The sequence below is a fragment of the Pelophylax lessonae genome, assembly GCF_965119305.1.
Source record: "Pelophylax lessonae genome assembly, chromosome: 7".
In the NCBI taxonomy this organism is placed as follows: Eukaryota; Metazoa; Chordata; class Amphibia; order Anura; family Ranidae; genus Pelophylax; species Pelophylax lessonae.
Genome location: NC_138774.1, coordinates 179,406,800 through 179,428,337, shown reverse-complemented (window position 1 = coordinate 179,428,337; position 21,538 = coordinate 179,406,800). Strand labels below are relative to the sequence as shown.

Sequence of the window (21,538 nt, the reverse complement as noted above, 5' to 3'; positions counted from 1 at the left end):
GGGGCTATGTGTGTCCCTAGGGGCGTGCTTTCTACTGTGATTGGCTGTGGCTTGAGATGTATGAACAGTGATCAATGGTTCTACATAGTAGAACCGTATGATCATCATTCATACACCGGGGAGAATGACAGGCAGCTTGTTTACACAAGCCACCTGACTTTCTCCCTCTCCCCCGACGATAGCAGAGTGACCGGCGGACATCGGGTCCGCCGGTCACACGCGCGGGGGGGTCCGTGACCACGCGGGAGCGCGCCGCCGGTGGCGCGCGCACGCTCCCTAGACCCTCACAGGCTAGCGACGTAGACCTACGTCACTTTGCCTGTGAGGGGCTGACCGTCGACGTAGATAGTCGTGCGGCGGTCGGCAAGTGGTTAATACAGGAGGTGTGTTACTGGACAGATCATTAGGTGAAAGCAAAGGGGGGGAAAAAAAGCCAAAGAAATGAAAACTGATGCAGCCTCCAGACCTAATGACTGGTAAGCTGCAAAAAAATACATTTTCGGTCTTGGGTTTAATACCGCTTTTACTTTACAAAGAAAATTAAAAAAAAAATGTTGTTTTTTTTTTTTTTTGCACATGATTGGGTGATGGAGGTTAGCAGAGTTTCTACTCATTTTCTAAGCTCTGGGGCAAATGCACTTGCAAGGTGCACAGTAATCCTCAGTACTGTCCTGATTTCAAGCTGTAGTACACATTTTTATTTGTCCTACAAATAATCCACAAACATTTGGCAGAAATAGAAACCCTTTTAAACAGGCAACCTCTAACTACACAATAGATTTATTGAACTATTTTAATCTTTGAGGAAAAATAAAGAGAATGAGTGGAAGAATTATCCAGAGCTGCAATGGAAGCCCTCAAAGCTGCCAGCATTGATCTGTACCATCATGAGATGATGAAATATTGATGGTGTCAGCTGGGTAAAACCCGACCCGCAAGAAATACAGATATGGCTAGGCAGGTAATAAACCTGTTGCATGTTTCTACTTTTTAACTCCGCTCTCTTGTTTCTGGTCAGGCTTCTTATATATGGAGAGTACTGCAGCCATATTGAATACTCCCAGCAGACATTGGACCAGCTTATGGCTATAAGGGAGGATGTCAAAGTGAAAATTGAGGTGAGCAATCATATGAAATTGCCATTGTGTGTCCAGAAACACTTTTCAGCTAAACCAGTCACATAACATAACCCCTTTGCATTTTAAGTAGAACTGAAGACCAAACTCTATGATGGAATAAAGGTATTTTTTTTTTTTAAATCTGTGTCCCATTGTGGTGATTTTGCTTCACTTTATGTCCCATAGCCACAAGAAGACCTTAGAGGTTTTCAATCTTAAGGGAAATCGCTGGTAGTCGTTGGGGTCACCAGAACTAGGGTCCCCACTGGAGGAATTCCCCTCTATTCTTGCTCTGGTGACCACTCATAATTTGGAATTTTCTTTTATCTTTGGTGATAATGGTCACCAGAACAAATAGAAATCCTGACAGATATCAAAACCCTCTGCATTCAAAGTTAAAAGGAATTAAAGTTAAAGGAATTTTTACTTACCTGTAAATTTCTTATTATGGGGAGTTGTTTTCTTACACCATTGGACGTCCCCAGGCAATAAACTAAGGGGTGGGATACAACATAGCAAACAAAACTGCCAACAGGCCCACAAAATACCACCAGGATTAAAGATCTTAACACTCAGCTAACTGCTTGAAACACCTTAGAGCCGAAGTTTGCATCAGCTTAGGCCTGGCCGTCCATCTAAAGGCACTTGGAGAATGTAGACAAAGTTTCAGGTTGCAGCCTGGCAATCTGGGATACAGATGCTTGCTGCTTGAAAAGCCCAAAGACACCTCTGATGGGGACAGGCCCTGGAAATAAGTTTAAGCCTCCAGACAGAACGAAGAGGCAATCATTCTTAAAAACAGAGGCCATGGCTTCCAAGTATATCCTGACAGCCCTTAATACATCTAAGCAGTGCTAGTTAAACAGAAACATACAAAAGTGACTGCAGAAAAAAGACCAAGTGGTTCAGCGAGTCTAGGAGGTCATTCAGTCAACCTGTGACATAAAGGTTCTGGGTTCCTGGATTGGATCCAGAGGTTCTGGAAGTCCCAGCCCCAGACTGCCACAAACAGACATCCCCCACTTTGTGGAGTAGGGACACCCCTTCATTGTTAGGAGGGTTTCTGAGCTGGACTTGGTAAGTCTTGGTTTTGAGGTTGATGCGTGGGGATAGTGAAAGACCCCTTTCACTGAGTAGAGGTAGAGGCTGTAGGAATAGGAGACTTAGACTTTTTCTTGTGGGGAACGAGCACCTTTCCTTTAATGATTTCCTTGATGAATTTACCAGGGAATTCTACAAATAAACCTTCATCAAAAGGCATGTGTAGGAGACTGTTTTTACAAGCAAGTTTAGCAGACTGAGCTTTTAGCCACCAAACCTTCACCTATGCACAGAATTGAGGACCTTTCTAGAGGCTTGGCAAATTGCATTCTCTAGAACAGCCTTTCTCAACCTTTTTAACATGGAGGACGCCTTGAAATTATATTTTGACTTCAGGGAACCCCTGCGAAAAATAACTACATTTACATACCTACATTTACAGCTTGCGGTACATTAGTGTGATCCCCTCTTTACAGATGGCTAAAATGATCATTGGGGTCACTGGTTACTCATCTGAGAGGCAGAAATTGCTTAAGGTACCCCTAATTGAGAAACCCTGCTCTAGAGGATCAACTCAAAACAACAAGGCTGATGATATCCACTGCAGTGGTTTTAAGAAATCAGGGTCTTTGAAGACAGCTTCCTAGTCTCTGTTCATTTATCTTGTCCAATTAGCAATAATGTTGCAAATAGACACAGCAGCAATTGCTGGGCCTGCAAGGGGAAAGGGGCGGCCTTTAAGAGGCATCCAAACCTCTATCCACAGAATCCTTAAATGGGGAAACATCCTCATTTGGAACTGTAAGGTATTATTATTGAGAACTGAAATGTAGGATCCACTACAGGAATAGCTCAATTCTTTTTAAACCCCTTTTCCATAGTATGGAAAGCAAAAAGTTTAGGGGGAATGAAAATCCTTTCAGGGTTGAGCCAATCCTCAAGAAGTGCACAATCTGTGCGCGTATGGGAAAAGCCTTTTTTGACTTAGCCAGTCTTTAAGTGCCGATAGGGGCTTGTTTTTGCTGTGGAGAGTTGGGTGCTTTTAGGCCATGAACTAGTGTGTGCTGTGTCAGTTATTGTATCCACAGTGAAGAGCATTTGGCTTAAAGCTATAGCTTGTGCCTCATTAAAAGTACGGGAAAGAAAATCATCTGTGGTCTCCACTACAAAATCAGGGTCCCTCATACAATGGTTTCTCTTAAGATCGAACAAAACTTTTCGCCTAATAAAAAATCGGGGTCCTAAATACATAAAAGTCATAAAATAAATTTAAAAAATAAAATTTTCTTCATAAAATCCCTGCATTAAAGAGGTCTCGCCTCTTATTTTTGAATTAGGTAATGGGGAATAGAGGACCTGTAGCACTTCTACAACCTTTGGTTTCCAGAGGCCAGAAGTGGCAACATTTTTTTCCAGAAAATTCAGAAATAATAATTGAATTTTGCTTTTTTCCAGACAGGCAGCATCAGGAGTGTCTGAAAGGGAGCTCGAGTCAGAGAAGGGGAATGGTGTCATAATAGTACATTGTTCCAGGACAAAAGAATGGCTATCACCCCAAGCTCTGGGACAAGGGAACTGCTATTACCCTAAGTGGATTTTTTGTTTTCCCCTGGGTTGTATGCAGAACGTATGCTTTTTGGCCCTTTTGTTCCAGCTCCTTTGCGCCCCTGATTTGCCATTGCTTAGCTAGGGAATCTCCAGTGGCATACCTGCATAATGGATAATTTTGACTGTATAGGGTTTGGCATGTCTGGATACAGGAGCTGCTTTAACCCCATAGCTATAAAGGAACAGCAAAGGCGCTTCTAAGTGTAGTAGTTACAGCTTCTTAATTGCCTCAAGGAGATAAACACTTACGAGAAACAGTAGGTGTGCGGAAGCATCGTCAGAAGGGGCAGGACACGTTTCGGGGCATGCCCAATGGCTCCTTCTTCATGCTATGGGTGATGGACAGTGGAAGAGAGATTTTATAGCAGTGGAGGTGGGTATAGCCGGGTTCGTGGCTTAGTCCGTGACTGTGTAAATATAGGGGGAGGGATGTTTTGAAAACAGGCGTGTGTTCCTCTGCCGCCTCCTGATTTGCCAATCAAGGGAAGTCATTGTATATTTTGCTTAGTACTCTTCAATCTCAAACAGATATAAAAAACTAGGCTTTGAGGTTATAGGCAGGTGGTATCGAGTCCCCTCTGTTTTGATAAATATATAGCCTCCCAACATCCACTAGGTGCTGGAGGTGCAGGAAGGCAGAAGGAACTCCTATCCATATATTCTGGTCCTGCAATAAACTACAATCATTCTGGTCACAGGTCAAAGCTTTTATCAAGCAGGTACCCAATTTTGACCTAGGTATTGACCCAACTCACTACCTGCTAAATCTTTACCACCTATCCAGCCTTAGTACAAAAAGACAATGTTAATTCACCTCATCAGTGTGGCTAAGGCATGCATTCTGGCGCCCTGGAAACTGGAGACTCTACAACACTCATTCTGGATCTCAAAAATTTCTGAAATCTACAGCTTGGAAAACCTTAGGACAACTCTTAGAGGAAGGGAAGTAAAGTTCAGACGTACATGGTTCCTCTGGAGTATGTTTACTTTCTTTTGGGAGTATGAGGAATTGCTTAAACATGAGACATAACTCTAACGGGTCTAATTCATTCGCCCCGACACAGGGTGTTGGCCTTCCCAGTTTTCCTTGCTTTAACTTTCATCCGTCTTCCTTGCTTTACTACTCTACCTATCTTCCCTCCTCCTTTCCCGAAACCCTATTACATTTTTTTTTTTTGCCTGGAGGAAGGAAATGGTCTGCAGTGGGTCTGTTCCAGGTACCTAATTTATAATGCAGTAACAGGTTTTCTCAGTCGCTCATTGACAGACGCAGGACTGATATCTTGATATCCGTAGGGTTATACTGCCCCCTACAGGAGTAGGACACTAGGCAGGAAAAAAGTTCTGGCCACACCTATGGGCAGTCCCAGGGGGTATATCCTCTCTCTCCCTGCTATAGGATGTCCGTTTTTTTCTGCCTAGTCAGGAGTAAGGACCTAAGTTCCTTGCTGGGATCTCTGGTCCTGGCAAGTTTTTTTAGATAAATCTTTTTTTAGTTAGCTTTTTTCTCCAGTTGTTCCTGTGAGATCTTCAAGCAATTATGCTGGATCTGGGGGACGGGCTGGATGTTGAGATCCAGCCCATATGGAAGAAAAATATATTTCCAATATATTAAGGGAAAATCTTTTTAGAAATATATTGAATATGGCCAAAATTGTAGCATTTAAAATATATTTCCAATATATTTGGGAAAAAAAGTTTTTTTAAAAAATATATTTCAAATATATTTCTCTTCCATGTGGGAGTGGTCACCCCAGCAGGCCTACGGCCGCGACAGTCCCGCTGGACGGGGACTGGCCCGCGGGTTAAACGTCCCGCGAGTCGCATACGACTGGTCGACGGCCAAGTCGCAGTGTCTCCTTTGGCCGACACCCCCCCCCCCCACTGGGAGGTGAGGGGTTTTGTCTGGAGTGGTGCCCGCTCTGTTCCAGTATGGTGAGTAACTGCTTCCCCCCTGCTCCTCATGGCTGTGTCTGTGGTGGACCCGGGCCCCTCCCTGGGACGGTCGGACGCACACTAATCTGGGTTCCCCTCTGTTCCCCTGTGCACCCTCCCCCTGTGGTGTCCCTCTCCCCCATCCCTTCCCCCCTACTGGGGGGAGGGGTGTTTGTGTGTGTGTGGGGTTGCTCGCCGTTCAGCAAGCCACTAAGGGGCGGGGGGTGGGGGGGTCCCGGGTGCGGACGGCTGTTGTGCGGGGGGCTTCCTCCCTGGCTCCCCAGGGCCTACCTGCCGATCGATCGTCTGTTAGTGGATGTGGGGACCCCCCTTCCCACCGCAGCACGCGGGGCCGCCATTTGTTTGCAGTCCCTCATGTGGCTCATGGGGGCGGCCATCTTGGTACACCCAGCTCGTTTTGTTTGCAGAGCTGGGCAGCTGTGGGAGTTACTGAGGGCGTGTGAGGGGGCGGAGCCCCTCCCTAGACCCGGGAAGATTGCCCCACAGGACTTCCTTGTCATGCAGACAAACGCTGAGAGCAGTCCTGTGGTGCACTGTGTGGTGAGCCTTTTGGGGGTCTCTCTCTCTCTCTGCGGGGGTCCTGAGGCATGCTGTCTGACCATTGAGGAACGCATGGGTGACATTTTGCAAAAAAAAAAAAAAAGTTTTTTTCAATTTTGTCATATTTTGCTGACGCTTTCCCCTGGTGTTGCCATGGACCCTGCTGCACATGTATCCCCACCTGATCCCCTCGAGGTGGCCGCAGAGCCCTCCGATTCTCCACTCACCATTGATGCGCTTTCGGCGGTCCTGGAGTCATTTGTGTCCCGGGTGGAGGTGGTCTGTCAGGGACGGGGGGCTAAAAAGCGACTCCCGCCTACCCCTGTCTTGTCTGATGGCTCAGATTCTGATGCTGAGCCAGTCGCTGCTGCTGTGGGTTCCTCCTCTGGGGCTGCTGTCTCGCGCCCCGTCTCCTCTGATAGTGAGGATGACCTTTCTGCCTCCGCCATAGCGCAAGACAAGACACTGGTGGACGCACTGATTGTGTCTGTCCGGGAGACCCTAAAACTGGAGGTTGCACCTGCGGATGCAGCTCATACGGAAGTTGCCTTTGGCACTCGCAAACCCTCCAGGGTGGCGAAGGTGTTTTCCCTTTCACAAATGCTTTGACGATATCATTAAGAAGGAGTGGGTCCGTCCAAAACGACCCCCTGGGATGCCCAAACGGATTGCTAGGCACTACCTGTTTGAAGAGTCCCTCCTTAAAAAATGGACGGTGCCACCTTCGGTGGATCCGCCGGTTTCCAGACTAAAGGCTACTGTTATCCTGTTGGAGGATTCCCTGTCCTTTCGGGATCCAGTTGATCGTAGGGCGGAATCTGTGTCCCGTTCCATATTCTCCCTGGCAGGGTCGGCCTTAAGGCCAGTGTTTACCATTGCTCTGGTTTCACAGACGTTGACGGAATGGGCCAAGCTGTTACGCCATGACCTGGAGGGGAGAAGTCTCCCCCCTGCCGTGACGGATTTGCTGGAGCAGATGGTGCAGGGGCTACAGTTTGTGACGCTGCTCCATTGCTGGGGCGTGTGTCGATCTCGGCGGTGATCCTCCGGCGCATGCTATGGTTGAAGTGCTGGTTGATGGATCAGGCTTCCAAAAAAGCCTCGACTGATCTCCCTTTTCAGGGGGATCGCCTGTTTGGTGCTACCTTGGATGAGATTATCGAAGATCTCACTGGGGGCAAGAGCACCTTTCTACCCCAGGCTAATAAGGGTAAGGAACCTCGTCGCAGACAGGGACCTTCCTTTTCAGCTCACAAGAAGTTTTTTTGCTCTTCCGGGGCGGGCGACAAGGCGAAGCCCTCCAAAGCCCCCCTGGGGGGTTTCAAGAGACCCTGGTCTGGTAAGCAAAAATACGGTCCTTCCAGACCTAAGGATAAGACCGCTTCAGCCTGAAGGTGCGCCCCCACCCATATCAGGGGGGGAGGGTTTCGCCGGTTCCCGGACCCGTGGCTCTCCAGGATTCAAGACAAATGGGTTCACAAGGTCATACAGTCGGGATGCAAGATCGAGTTTCGATCGCTTCCACCGGTGCGGTTCTTCCCTTCCAATATGCGACTGTCCCCGAATCGCCTAACGGTTCTGTTGGGGGCAGTGCAGGACTTGATGCAACAAGGAGTGGAGGCCATTCGCACAATGGTGGCCTCCCTGCATCAGGGGGATTTTCTGGCGTCCATAGACATCAAGGATGCCTATCTTCATGTTCCCATTTACGCAGGACACCAGCGGTTTCTGCGCTTTGCTGTGGGACAGGACCATTATCAGTTTGTGGCGTTACCCTTTGGTCTTGCTTCTGCTCTCCGGGTTTTCACAAAGGTTTTGGCCCCAGTTCTGGTGCTGTTGCGGCAGCGGGGCATATCGGTCCTGGGCTACCTGGACGACCTTCTCCTCTGTGCGGAGTCTCCGCAGGCTCAGTGTCATACGCGGACTATCCAAAAGGAGATTCTTCTCAAATGGAACCGGAATCTCGATTCCCTGGACAATCGGATCCAGCTGAGCGAGCGGACCAGGGAGTCTCTGGTTTGGTGGCTTCGGTCTCCGATGCTCAGTCAGGGGAAGTCCTTTCTTCCAATCTATTGGACGATTGTCACCACGGATGCCAGTCTATCCGGATGGGGAGGGATTCTCAGCAGGCTGTCTGCTCAGGGGCTCTGGTCCCTGGAAGAATCCAGGTGGCCGATAAATGTGTTGGAACTGAGAGCGATAAATGTGTTGGAACTGAGAGCGATCAGGTTTTGCCTGGTTCACTGGACCGAGCATCTTCGGGGCTGCGCGGCCTGGATTCAGTCGGACAATGCCACGGTTGGGGCCCCCTGGATGTGGATCTGTTGGCATCTCGGCTCAACAGGAAGGTGCAGAGGTTTGTAGCCCGCCCCCGCGATCCTCTGGCGGACACCACAGACGCACTGGTTGCTCCGTGGGGGCAGTATCGGCTGCTGTATGCTTTTCCTCCTCTCAAGTTGCTGCTGAAACTTCTTCGCAGAATTGAGGCAGAGGGAATTCGAGTCCTCCTTGTGGCTCCGGACTGGCCTCGTCGGGCCGGGTACGCCGACTTGGTCAGGCTGGTCGCAGACGCTCTCTGGCTACTTCCTCTCAGGGACCGATCTTCCATCCTGCTTTACGATTGATGGCTTTGACGGCTTGGCTGTTGAGAGCCAGGTGCTAAAGGACAGGGGTTTGTCTGTTTCAGTTATTCCTACTCTGATTAAAGCAAGGAAAGCGACTTCCAGAAAGATCTATTATCGCACATGGAAGTCTTATATCGCGTGGTGGGAGTCCCTCGGGGTTCCTCCACGTTCTTACTCGGTGGCTCGGATATTGGCCTTCCTGCAGCGGGGGGTTGAGCAGAAGCTGGCCTTGAGTACTATCAAGGGTCAGGTTTCAGCATTGGCGATCTTCTTCCAGAGGCCACTGGCTACTCATTCTTTGGTGCGGAATTTCATTCAGGGGGTGCGGCACCTGGCTCCTCCGGTGCGCACGCCCTTGCCGCCCTGGGATCTTAATTTGGTGTTGTCGGTTCTCCAGAAACCTTGCTTTGAAAATATTAGGGAGATTCCCTTGCTTACCTTATCTCAGAAGGTGGCCTTTTTGGTGGCTATCACTTCTGCACGCTGGGTGTCGGAATTGGCTGCGTTGTCCTGTCGTTCCCCCTATCTGGTGCTTCATAGGGATAAGGTGGTTCTTCGTCCGAATCCATCCTTCCTTCCTAAGGTGGTTTCCGACTTTCACTTGACTGAGGATATTGTGTTACCTTCCCTGTGTCCTAAGCCCAGTCATCCTCGGGAGTTTGCGTTACACTCCTTGGATGTGGTTCGGGCGATCAGGGTGTACTTGGCTACTACTGACTCTTTTCGTAAGGCTGATTCACTTTTGTGATCACGGATGGCCCTAGAAAGGGGTTGCCTGCGTCTGCTGCGACTATCCCCAGATGGATCAGACAGACGGTGGTGCAGGCTTATTCTATCAAGGGTCGGGTTCCTCCGTTCCCTGTTAAGGCGCACTCTACTCGGGCTCTTAGTGCTTCCTGGGCCTTCCGCCATCAGGCGTCGGTGCTTCAGGTTTGCAAGGCGGCTACCTGGTCGTCAGTTCATACCTTTACAAAATTTTTTAAGGTTTATGTGCTGGCATCGGCGGATGCCTCTTTCGGGCCACAAGGTTTTGCAGGCTGCTGTTTGAGGGGACCTTTGGTCTACCTCGGGGGTTTCTGTTTTTTTCAGGTGGGTCTCATCTGCTTGGTTCAATGAGTCCTCTGTTCTTCTGGTTGGCTCTGTTTTGGCCTTCTGGATTGGATTTTATTTCTATTATCCCACCCCTCATTTATGGCACTGCTTTGGGATGCCCCTACGGATATCAAGATATCAGTCCTGTGTCTGTCAATGAGCGACAGAGAAAACTAGATTTTTGACTTACCGTAAAATCCTTTTCTCTTAAGCTCATTGACAGACGCAGTACCCGCCCCTCTATTTTGAGTTGGGTTGGTATGAGTCTCTGACACTGCTTTGTTACATAACTGACATCCTATAGCAGGGAGAGAGAGGATATACCCCCTGGGACTGCCCATAGGTGTGGCCAGAACTTTTTTCCTGCCTAGTGTCCTACTCCTGTTGGGGGCAGTATAACCCTACGGATATCAAGATATCAGTCCTGCGTCTGTCAATGAGCTTAAGAGAAAAGTATTTTACGGTAAGTCAAAAATCCAGTTTTTCTAAGTAACAAGACCTTTCTATATATTGCAAGTTTATTTACTGCTGCCTATGGATCCTCAATTTTTGTGAATCCTTAATTTTGTTATTGCTGAAAATCTTTAAGAAATTAAAAAAAATATCATGTATTTTTCTTTGGGGATTGAGGCATCTAAACAATCGTGCACATGTTTAGGAATTCCTAAAACCAGGACCTGGGTGTTGCTGATTATCCTTGCATGTTTTAGCTGTCAGTAGTAAGGAGTGAACACAGGATCAATATAGATAACAAGTTAATATGGGTGTGGGTAAGTGAGCAACTAGTTTGCATTTTCACCACTTCCATTGTCAGAAACCGTTAGTAGGTTTTATTTAGTAATATTTCTGCAGAGTTTTCCCTAAAATGCTAAGTTCATCATTTTAAAAAAAATAATAAATGCACCCCCTGAAGTTTGAGCATAACATACTCCTGGTATATATTGCCCCTTTAAGATCCTCCCACTATTATTTCTCTAGCGCTCATCGACAGACGTAGTCCTCGGTGATACACCACCTTCGGGTTATGTTACCTCCGCAGGAGCAGGACTAGACAGGAAATTAAAAAGCTCTGGCCACACCCTAGGGGCAGTCCCAGAGGGTATATCCTCTCTCTCTCTGCCTCAGCAAATCAGTTATTTTCTGTCTAGTTAGGAGTAAGGACCTAGATACCTTGCTGGGATCTTAGGTCCTGGCAAGAATTTTTTTCTAAAAGGATTTTTAGACAGCTTTTTTTCTCCAGTGTTCCTGTGAGATCTTCAAGCAAGAAAGCTGAACTGGGCGACGGGCTGGATGTTGAGATCCGGTGGTCACCCCAGTTCAGCCTACGAGCGCGTGCAGGCCATAGCTCCGCGCTGGGTCGGCCGCGACAAAGTCCCATTAAAAGGACTGAACCCGCGAGTTAAACGTCTCGCTGAAACGCCAAAGACCATGAGTCACGGCGTCTGTATCGGTCGACAGCCCTCCCGCCCCGGTGGAGAGGGGTACTGTCAGGAGTTGGTGCCCGCCTGGTTCCGGTATGGTGAGTAGTATGTTCCCCCTTTTTCCCTGACGGGTTTTGTGGTGAACGCGGGCCCCTCTCTGTATGGTAAGAAAGAGTTCTTTCTATCCTATAACATGTCACAAATCCTCCTACTTTGAGTGTGATTTTATGTGTGCAAAAAGCCAGGAGGCTTGGTTTGGGAGCTAACAATCTATTGTATACATGTTTTAAAGATGTAATCTGTGGCATTCTGGGAATCTTATGGGTTAAGTATAAGCTACCTACCAGTCAGAAGCCACGGACATGTAGACTGCCTTCCAAATCAGATCTCCAGCTATTAGCAGGCCTCCCGAACGGCCATGCGGTCCGCCAGGGCCGGTACCGCCAACCACGCCATATCCCCATGCAGAGAGAGTGTTGTGTGCCCTGCAGCACACCGCTAGTCAGCACAGGCCGCCGCCATTTTTTTTTGCTGGATCGCACGAGCCGCCATTTTGGCGTAGCCTCGTGTCTCCAGCATGGGGGCGGCCATGTTTGAGGTGATCCTACACCTCGTGGAGCTTGGGGGAGGCGCCGGAAGGCGTGCAGAGGGGCGGAGCCGCCTCCCTTCTTCCTGGGCAGCCAGCCAAAAGACTTCCTGTTTGTCAAGACAGCGCTGTAAGCTGTTGCAGTTTAACTCTGAGCATCAAGTGGTGAGCCTGGGGGTCTATCTCTCTCTCTCTCGATCGATAGGGATCCCTAGCAGGTAACACTAAGGGGCTTTTTGTGGCGCTGGGGGTCAGAAAAAAAAAAAAAAAAGTTTTTTTCTTTTGAATTATATTATCCAGGAAGTAACTGGAGTTATCATGGACCCATGTATCATTTACAGCAATTTTGGAGTCTATGGTGGCTCGGGTGGAGGCGGCCTGTCAGGGACGGGGGTCAAGGAAGCGACCCCCGCCTACCCCTATACCATCTGACACCTCTGACTCAGATTCAGAGATGGTCACGGCAGTTGCAGGTTCCTCTGCAAGGGCTGTTATCCCAGGTAAAGCCCCCTCAGACAGTGAGGAGGACGCTTCTTCTCCTGCTATAATTCAGGAAGAAGCATTGGTGGACGCACTAGTTGTGGCAGTTCAAGAAACCTTACAACTTGAGGCTTTACCGGCAGAGGCAACTGAAACAGAGAGGCCTTTCGGTACTAATAAGCCCATCAAGATGGCGAAGGCTTTTCCTGTACCTAAATGTTTCGGTAATCAGATTAAAGGAGAATGGGAGCATTCTAAACGTACCTTTACTATTTCCAAGCGTATTGCTAGACGCTATCCGTTTGAGGAATCCATCATTAAGAAATGGACGGTACCACCAGTCGTGGATCCGCCTATTTCCAGGCTGAATAAAGCCACGGTTATTCCAGTGGAGGACACTTCGTCCTTTAAGGATCCGGTGGATCGAAAGATAGAAGCAGAGTCCCGCACTATCTTTTCTCTGATAGGGTCAGCATTTAGACCAGTAATTGTTATTGGTCTAGTTTCCCAGACACTTACGGAATGGGCGAAAATGGTACGCCAAGATCTTAGGGGAAAAGATATTCCCCAGGAGACATCTGATTTGATGGAACAGATTATACAAGGGCTACAGTTTATCTGTGACGCAGCCTTGGACACTACTCCCCTATTAGGGCATGCATCTAAGTTAGCAGTGATCCTCAGACGTGTTCTGTGGTTAAAATGCTGGTCAGCTGACCTAGGTTCCAAAAAGACCTTGACCAATCTCCCTTTTCAGGGGAATCGTCTATTTGGGGCCAACCTAGATGAAATCATTAAGGATGCCACTGGGGGCAAGAGCACTTTCTTGCCACAGGCTGCAAAAGCTAAGGGACCTCGCAACAAGCGAGGACCTTTCTTTACCGCCCATAAAGGGCGCCCGGCTGGTACTAGCGGGAAAGGCAAGACTCCTTCAGGAGGGTTCAAGAAGGGCTGGTCGGACAAGCAGAGGACCAACCCAGCCAGACCCGAAGCAAAGGAGTACACAGCCTGAAGGTGCGCCCCCACCCGGTTTCAGGGTGGGGGGACGTTTTCACCGGTATTCAGGACATCAGATCGAGCATCAACCACTACTACCGGTGCGATTCTTCCCTTCCAACATTTAAGTACCACAGGAAGCGGTAGTTACCGTTCCCTGAATAGATCTTTTCCTTTACCCTTTCCTAAGATTAGTCCCGATACCTCACAGGAATCGGATCTGGTTGACCAGATAGGCCAAGTAGCCTCTAGTCGGGTGACTTCGGTCCCTGAGGTTCAACCAGAAAAGATCACCCTTCCTGATAACTATCAGGTATCTGATAAATGTGTGGAAACAGAAAACGACCAGACTTTCTCGGATGGTCGGGGCCAGATAGCTCTAGGGACGCCTGGTTCAGATCCAATCAGCGCCAGTGGTCCTAGAAATTCTAGGCTGGCCTCCTCAAGCGGGCCTGGCCGACTTGGACATGCTAGTCGCAGACGTTCCGTGGGAACTTCGTCTCAGGGAGTGTCTGTGGTCTCTAGGACCAAGTTACCTTCGTGCTTTACAGTCGCTGGTTTTAATGGCCTGGCCATTGAGACCCAAGTACTGAAGGACAGAGGTTTGTCTACTTCTGTCATTCCTACCCTTATTAAAGCAAGGAAAGCGACTTCCAGCAAAGTCTATTATCACACATGGAAGACTTATATTGCGTGGTGCGAATCTTTAGGATTTCCTCCACGTACCTATTCGGTGTCTCGAATATTGGCCTTTTTGCAACAAGGGGTTGAGCAGAAGCTAGCCTTGAGCACCATCAAGGGTCAAGTTTCAGCATTAGCAATCTTCTTTCAGAAACCGTTAGCTACCAAATCCTTGGTGCGGAATTTCATCCAGGGGGTGCGGCACCTGGCTCCTCCAGTCCGCGCGCCCTTACCGCCCTGGGAATCTTAATGGGTTTTGTCGGTTCTACAGAAACCTCCCTTTGAAAACATCAGGGAGATTCCCTTGCTTACTTTATCCCAGAAGGTGGCCTTCTTGGTGGCTATTACTTCTGCTCGCAGGGTGTCAGAACTGGCTGCATTATCATGCCAGTCCCCATACCTAGTGATTCATAGGGATAAGGTAGTACTTCATCCTAAGCCATCTTTTCTTCCTAAGGTGGTTTCAGATTTTCATCTGAATGAAGATATTGTACTACCTTCCTTGTGTCCTCAGCCCAAGCATCATCGGGAACATGCGTTGCATTCCTTAGATGTGGTTCGGGCAATCAGGGTATACCTGAAAGCGACGGAATCATTCCGTAAGACGGATTCACTTTTTGTGATCACGGATGGCCCCAGAAAGGGTTTGCCTGCATCTGCCGCAACCATTGCCAAATGGATTAGACAGACGGTGGTACAGGCTTATTCTATTAAGGGTCAGAGTCCTCCGTTCCCTGTTAAGGCGCACTCCACTCGAGCGCTCAGTACTTCCTGGGCCTTTCGCCATCAGGCGTCAGTGGTCCAGGTATGTAAGGCGGCCACCTGGTCGTCAGTACATACCTTTACAAAATTCTATAAAATTGATGTGACGGCATCGGCGGATGCCTCATTTGGCCGCAAGGTTTTGCAGGCCGCAATTTGAGGAGACCGGTGGTCTACCTCGAGGGTTTTTTTCTGTTTGAAAATTTTTTTTGTTGAGTCTCATCATTAAGGATGAGCATTGTAAACTTCTAGTTGGCACCGGTTGGGCCTTCTAGATTGGGATTTGATTTCCATTTTCCCACCCCTCAGTTGTGATACTGCTCTGGGACGTCCCGAAGGTGGTGTATCACCGAGGACTACGTCTGTCGATGAGCGCTAGAGAAAAATGGATTTTTGTAAAATCTTACCGTAAAATCCTTTTCTCTTAGCTCATCGACAGACGTAGTCCCCGCCCCTCTGTTTTGGAGTTGGGTTGGGTTAAATTCTCTAAGCACTGCTTTTTCACATAACTGATTTGCTGAGGCAGAGAGAGAGAGGATATACCCTCTGGGACTGCCCCTAGGGTGTGGCCAGAGCTTTTTAATTTCCTGTCTAGTCCTGCTCCTGCGGAGGTAACATAACCCGAAGGTGGTGTATCACCGAGGACTACGTCTGTCGATGAGCTAAGAGAAAAGGATTTTACGGTAAGATTTTACAAAAATCCATTTTTCCGTTTTTCCACACTCACTGATGCCGTTCGTGGGGGTGGGGGAGGGTGTGGTTGAGTTCCGGCATCTATTTTCTGAGAAAAAAAAACCTGGGAAAGATGTATATAGTCTTACAGAAACAACTTTAAGGGCAACCATTATTCTGATGCGGCCCGCAATTAAATTGAGTTTGGCACCCTTGCTTTAAAGGAAAAGATTTTAGTTCCATTTAGGTTACCAGGCACGTTGCATAAATAACATTTGCAGTGTATATTTGCTCCAAAGTAAAGTGCAGTCCTCTGTTCTCAGTTACAACCATTTTAGACTGAGAAAGTTTAGAAGAGGTGGCTGCGGTGTCCCTATGCAATTTTTGAAGTGGAAGCTAACCATATGCAAGGATGTTACAGCATGCTTTTTCTCGTTACCTCGCTTACCTTCAGATCTGATTCACAACTGTTACAAGATCGGAAAATTATACCAATTGCTCTTTTTCTCGGATTATGACTCTTGAGTACATTTATTACATTTTATCCAGGAAATCTTTTCCTTTTCCCTTTTTTGCAGGAATGTTCTATGAAGGTTCAGGATGGGAAGTTCAAGCTGCAGGATCTGATGGTTATCCCAATGCAGAGAGTACTTAAGTATCACCTCCTGCTAAAGGTGAGTTTCCTCTGACACCAAAGCCCCATAATAAAGGAGTTAGTATTTCTGTCTCTGCCAGCTTTCTCACTGACCAGTAAGATTCCGGCTGTTGTACCCTTCTGTAGCTTTGTAATGTACATTTGAGGTAGCCCTAGATCTTGTAGGTGGTGAGTAGGTCAGTGGCAGCTCAACTCATATTGGATCCTTAGAGTGGGCTCCTTCAAAGATATAAAGGTTGCAGAGGTGGGTGAGGAACATTGCGTGTGAATAGAAAGTCTTGGAAACACCAGCCAGTTAAAGAATAGTGAACATTTTAAATGTATGACCTAAATCCTAGACACTATGTTTCAGCGGATTAGGACTCACCATTCTGCAGGGCTTTGGTACAGTTAGATCTGTAGGTGGTGGGCACTACATGCTGTGTCCAATATAATGTTTTGGAATGTCTGCTGTGCCTGCAGCGGGAAGGATTTGCCTTTGCAGGTTTTCCTCTTCTCGTTAATAAAAAAAATCCTCTCTCAGCTGGTGTCCAGTATCATATTGAGTTAATATGGGCATAGACCTGGGATCATGGAGGATGTTTGGTAATTTAGAAGGAGATACAGTATGTAAACAGCCCAAAGTGAGAGCCTATTCACAGGCCCCCCATGCAAAATCCCCAGGTGAGTTGCACTCCAGCGCATCAGTCATAAAAAGAAACTGAATCCCCATAATCAGGGCTGCGGCAACTTTTCTTTTTGTTGAAATGGCAGAAGGGGGTCACCACTGAGATATTTTGTGCAAAAGAGCCCTTTATCAAATCTCCCACTGGATATTTAGGAGCCAGATGAGTGGTCATTGAGATGCCCCCTGGTTCTCCGCAATGTCAGGACTGGGGCTTAGACCTTTGCAAAGACATAGGGGGCTTTGGCTAAAGCAGTACCACAATTTGGAAGTGATTTTCGATAGTAGCCATGGAATACAGCAACATAAAGCTTTGCATCTTCAAGATTTATCAAGGGTAGGATATCTCCCAGGTGGAGAGAGGCCATCCCTGAAAAAACTGATTTCAAACAGAATCTAACAGACTGACATTTAGTTTGCCAAATCCATATTCTTTTTGAATAATTGGCATTTTTTTTCTCTAAAATACTTGTTTTACATTTTCTTCCTTTATTAATGCATATCAGTACTGTTAATCCCCTGTAGTCTCACTGCAGCCACTTCTGTTTACATGCATGCACTCCAGCAATCATTGCACTTTGTTTCTCAGGGTAAGTTTCCTGCTGGTCATGACGGTGGATTATACCTGTGCAATGTGTCCGCATTGGCATTTGTCATACTGTCACATGCTGTCACAATGGCGTCTTCAATGTAGGAGAACAATTTGGAGAGTGGGACAGAAGACAGCATGAGGACTGTCATTGCAAAACACTGATGATAGTGGGTGGGGGGTTTAAAATATTACTGGCCATCAATGATGGTGGGATTATTTGGGTTTTTACCCCCACCTTTATAACTCTTATGGACCTAAGCAATTTTACATTTCCACTATGGACTTATTTATTCAGCTATAACTTTGTAAATAAGATGGTATCCTATTGTATAATTAGAAGGCTGAGACTGCCATTCGCTATTATACAGTAGGTGTTGACTGGGGTGCGTGGCCTAGTGGGGGTCCAGGCTGAGACTGCCATTTACTATCATACAGCGGGTCTTGACTTGATGTGCTGCTCCAGGGAGATACAAACTACTGCAGGAAAACCTTACTGCTGTAAGATGGGCAAATACAAACTAAAGGTTTAATAGTTTTAATATTAAAGGGAAATGTCTCTATTGTGGGAACTGAAGAGACACAAACTATTGCAGAGAATGTTTTGTGGGAGGGGGGTAGGAAGAAAAACCACTGTAGGGAAATCTCACCGCAGAAACATTTAGATATTTTAGGCTCCTGAAATTTAGTGTGATAAAGCTACTGATTCTCTTTTCATCTATACACAGGAACTTCTCAGTCACACATCGGACTGTCCAGAGAGACAAACACTGAGAGAGGCTTTAGAAGCTATGCAGGTAAAATAAATTGTCAAAATTAAATTTCAGAACTGTCTTTAATTGATGGCATCCCAGGTGCCCCTTTGTAGAAAAACTCTGATTCGCAATGTCATCAGCCATCCTGAGATCGTTTTGGAGTCATGATGCTAAGGATCACTTAACACGTCGTCACCCCCCCCCCCCCAAGCCAGTACAAATAATAAGTCAGGCCAGTGGCCCTGAGTGGAGATGATCCTCCTTTCCAGACCTCAAACAGCAGCAGGTACAACAGTCAGTAAAATAGCTATCTGCTCTCTGTTCAGACCTGGATCAAAGCACCTGGCAGAGGAATGTCTCCCGTCATCGACTCCAAATGCAAAGGTCTGCAAATAAAAATAATGCAAAACTGGGAAATGTGCTCATGTGTTAATAGAAATTATTATTTGTGATGATGCCATGGTATTTTATTTAGGTGAATTCGTATAGTGGCAGAGCTGCAAATACCTGAATTGGTAATACTGCAGAAGGTTACATTTGAATCAGAGAGCATCAAAAGACAGCAATGTTACTGCAGCCTTGATGTCCTAGGGTTTTAATCTTGTATTTGGCCCAGTTGCAGGGGGTCTGGAAGCATAAAGAAATGAGATAGGGTGGCATTTTTCCACAGTGGAGTGTCCCACTGACCAAGCTTTAATGGTGGCCTTCATTATAGGGGTCAGTGGATATAGGGCAATGGGCAGTTCGCAATCGGAGGTGCTGTAAAACCTCTAAGAAGAAGATGGCTGCTTCTGGTATGACAGAGGGGTTGCTCAGGTTTGGCACTAACCACCAGTGGACAGTTACAAGCTGTGTGGCAACAAAATATTTGTGAAAATCTTGGTCTGGCGCCGCCATAAGAAAAGAGTAACATTTGGGTTAGTTGTTTGAGGAAGGATTAAGGATTCCAAGTTGGTGAATTGTGGAAAAGGTATCTGTATTTGGGAGTGATCTTCATTTTGATCAAATAATATGACCAATAAGGATAAGGGCAGGTTCGCCCACGCCTTAAGTCGATTTTTAACCTTGGTAAGTACTGGAGCCAAGTTTAGGTCTACATACAATTTGATATCACAAGAAATCACCACACTTAGGTAAGTGAATAACTGGGCCCACTGCAGCTTCAAAATCTAAGGTGCCAGGGTGTAAGTTCCTGGATTGATCGATTGTAAAGAGGAGGGACTTATGTCTGACTCTCAAGCAAGAGACCTTTGAGAAATTTTGGAAAACCGTTCATCCGCAAAAGAAGCAACTTTCTTCTCCACATCCAAATGAAAAATCCAGATAGCTGCGCTACTTTGTTCTTCAGAGCAATACTTTTTTTTCAAAAACAGTCCATAGTTTGGTCTGGAAGAAGCACAGCAAGTGTGAAATGTGCTTTAAATCTCTTTCTCTCCCCGTGTATACTTTTGTACCATTGAGCTCTTTTATAGACTGTTTTTGAATTGATAAAGTGTTGCTCTGAAGAACAAGGGAGTGCAGCCATCCTGATTTTTCATTTCTGCATGTGCAGAAGCGCACTGGGCTAACACCCCTTTTGTGTTTGGAAAGTGGATGCCGACTTACCTTGGGCAGTGGTAGAAGTTGATGTGGTGTTCCAACTTTCTCCTCCAGCCAGCCAACATGTAGATCCCAAATGCCCATGGAGACAAGCAGGGGCTCCGCAATCAGCTTCATGGCAATGGCAAACAGCAGAGGTAAGAGTAGAGAGCCCTTGCATGTGCCTCTATGCAGTGTGAATGATCATGCTCTGGGGTGGACAGCAATCCCAACGCTATGGGATCCAGGAAGGTGGAGACCTTGGAGGATCTGAAATCTGGAGAGTGAGTGAAGGAGTATAGATTGCTGCAGTAATTGGAGAATTCTAGCAATTTATCACCATGGGTATGTAATTGATCTTTTCATAAGGACTGTAAGGTGGAGTGAACAGTGAGAGGTTGGTCTTTTTGAGAAAGCAAGGCAAGTAGTCTGCCATTTTTGTCTCAATGTTCAAAGAATTCTTGTTTCGCATTTATATAGTTTTGTCCTGCTGGCCTCTTAAGTGGAGCGGTAGCTTGCGCCTTACATACAATATTTTCTTGGGAGGTAGAGAAGGCATACCTGTCGGCCAGGGCCTTTTCAGCTTTCTGTAAGGATTGGGTGCGGGAAGTCTGTTCAGACATTATGGCTTTCTGTAAAGAGATGTAGTGACCATGTATGCACGCCTTGAAGGCATCCTAGACTAAAGCGGGGGAAGCAGAAGCCCCATTCAAGGTCCAGTGTCTTTATTGATATCCAGCATCTGCAGGAGAACTGTAGGGTGAGATATCCATTGGGAGTGTACCTTCTGTCTATATGGGAGGATGTCTTGTGTGAGCACGACTAAGCTCTATCTGTGGGGTATCGCCATCTCCAGCTTTCAGTCATGTTGGAGGCCTGTGCCCAAGCGGGGAGATCCCCAGTGGTTGAGCTGAGAGAGGGTCTATCCAGGTTTGGGGACAGGGTGGCATTGAAATTGCCCAGAAAAAGAGTCTTAGCTGGGCAATACAAGCTGTCTTTGTCTAATAATGTGTGCTGAAGGGTGGTGGTAAATAAATAATAATCAGGACATATCTGCAATTCCAGATGTTCAACACCAAGTACATACTAACCATTAGGGCCCGTGAGCACATCCTTCACTGCATAAATCAAGGATTTACTAATTAAGGTAGACACACCTCTGGAAAATGAGTTGTAGGTGGCAATGCTTTTTGAACCCATGGCTGCTTTAATGATAAGACCTACTTTCCCATTATGTGATTTTTTTTGCAGAAAGAGAATATGTGGGGTATAGAATTTAACGTATTGGAATAAATGGGCTCTTTTGAATTCAGGCCCCTAATTTTCCAGGACATCAACCTAAGTGATTAAAAGTCTCAAGCCACCAAATTACTATAGATAATTGGTAAAAAGGCGCTGGTGCTCTTTTTGTGATATTAAAAAATATTTTCCATACAAAACATAAATAGTGTGTATATATATATATATATATATATATATATATATATATATATATATATAAAAATAATTAATAGTAAAGTGCAAGTGCTAACCTATACTTATGCAAGGAGATTAAATTATTCAAGTGCTTACTGGTGTATTCACATAATACATTAATATACCATAATAGTGCATATAAAATCAATAAATCCAATTAGTAAAGTGCAAGTGCTATCCTTTACTTGTGCAAAAAATGGTTTAAGCTTCTCCAAGTGCTTATTCGTGCATAATAAATTTATAT

The 21,538-nt window shown here is 46.6% G+C and overlaps 1 protein-coding gene across 8 annotated transcripts in view; it reads left to right on the top strand.

The window, feature by feature from the left end:
• Positions 1-21,538, top strand: part of VAV2 (vav guanine nucleotide exchange factor 2) — a 480,427-nt gene that overhangs the window by 337,660 nt on the left and 121,229 nt on the right. For all 8 annotated transcript variants that reach the window (XM_082264462.1, XM_082264465.1, XM_082264464.1 and 5 more), the window contains 3 exons: positions 1,019-1,118; positions 16,156-16,251; positions 18,214-18,282. In XM_082264462.1, the coding sequence (XP_082120588.1) occupies positions 1,019-1,118; positions 16,156-16,251; positions 18,214-18,282 (265 nt within the window). The remainder of the gene's footprint in view (positions 1-1,018; positions 1,119-16,155; positions 16,252-18,213; positions 18,283-21,538) is intronic.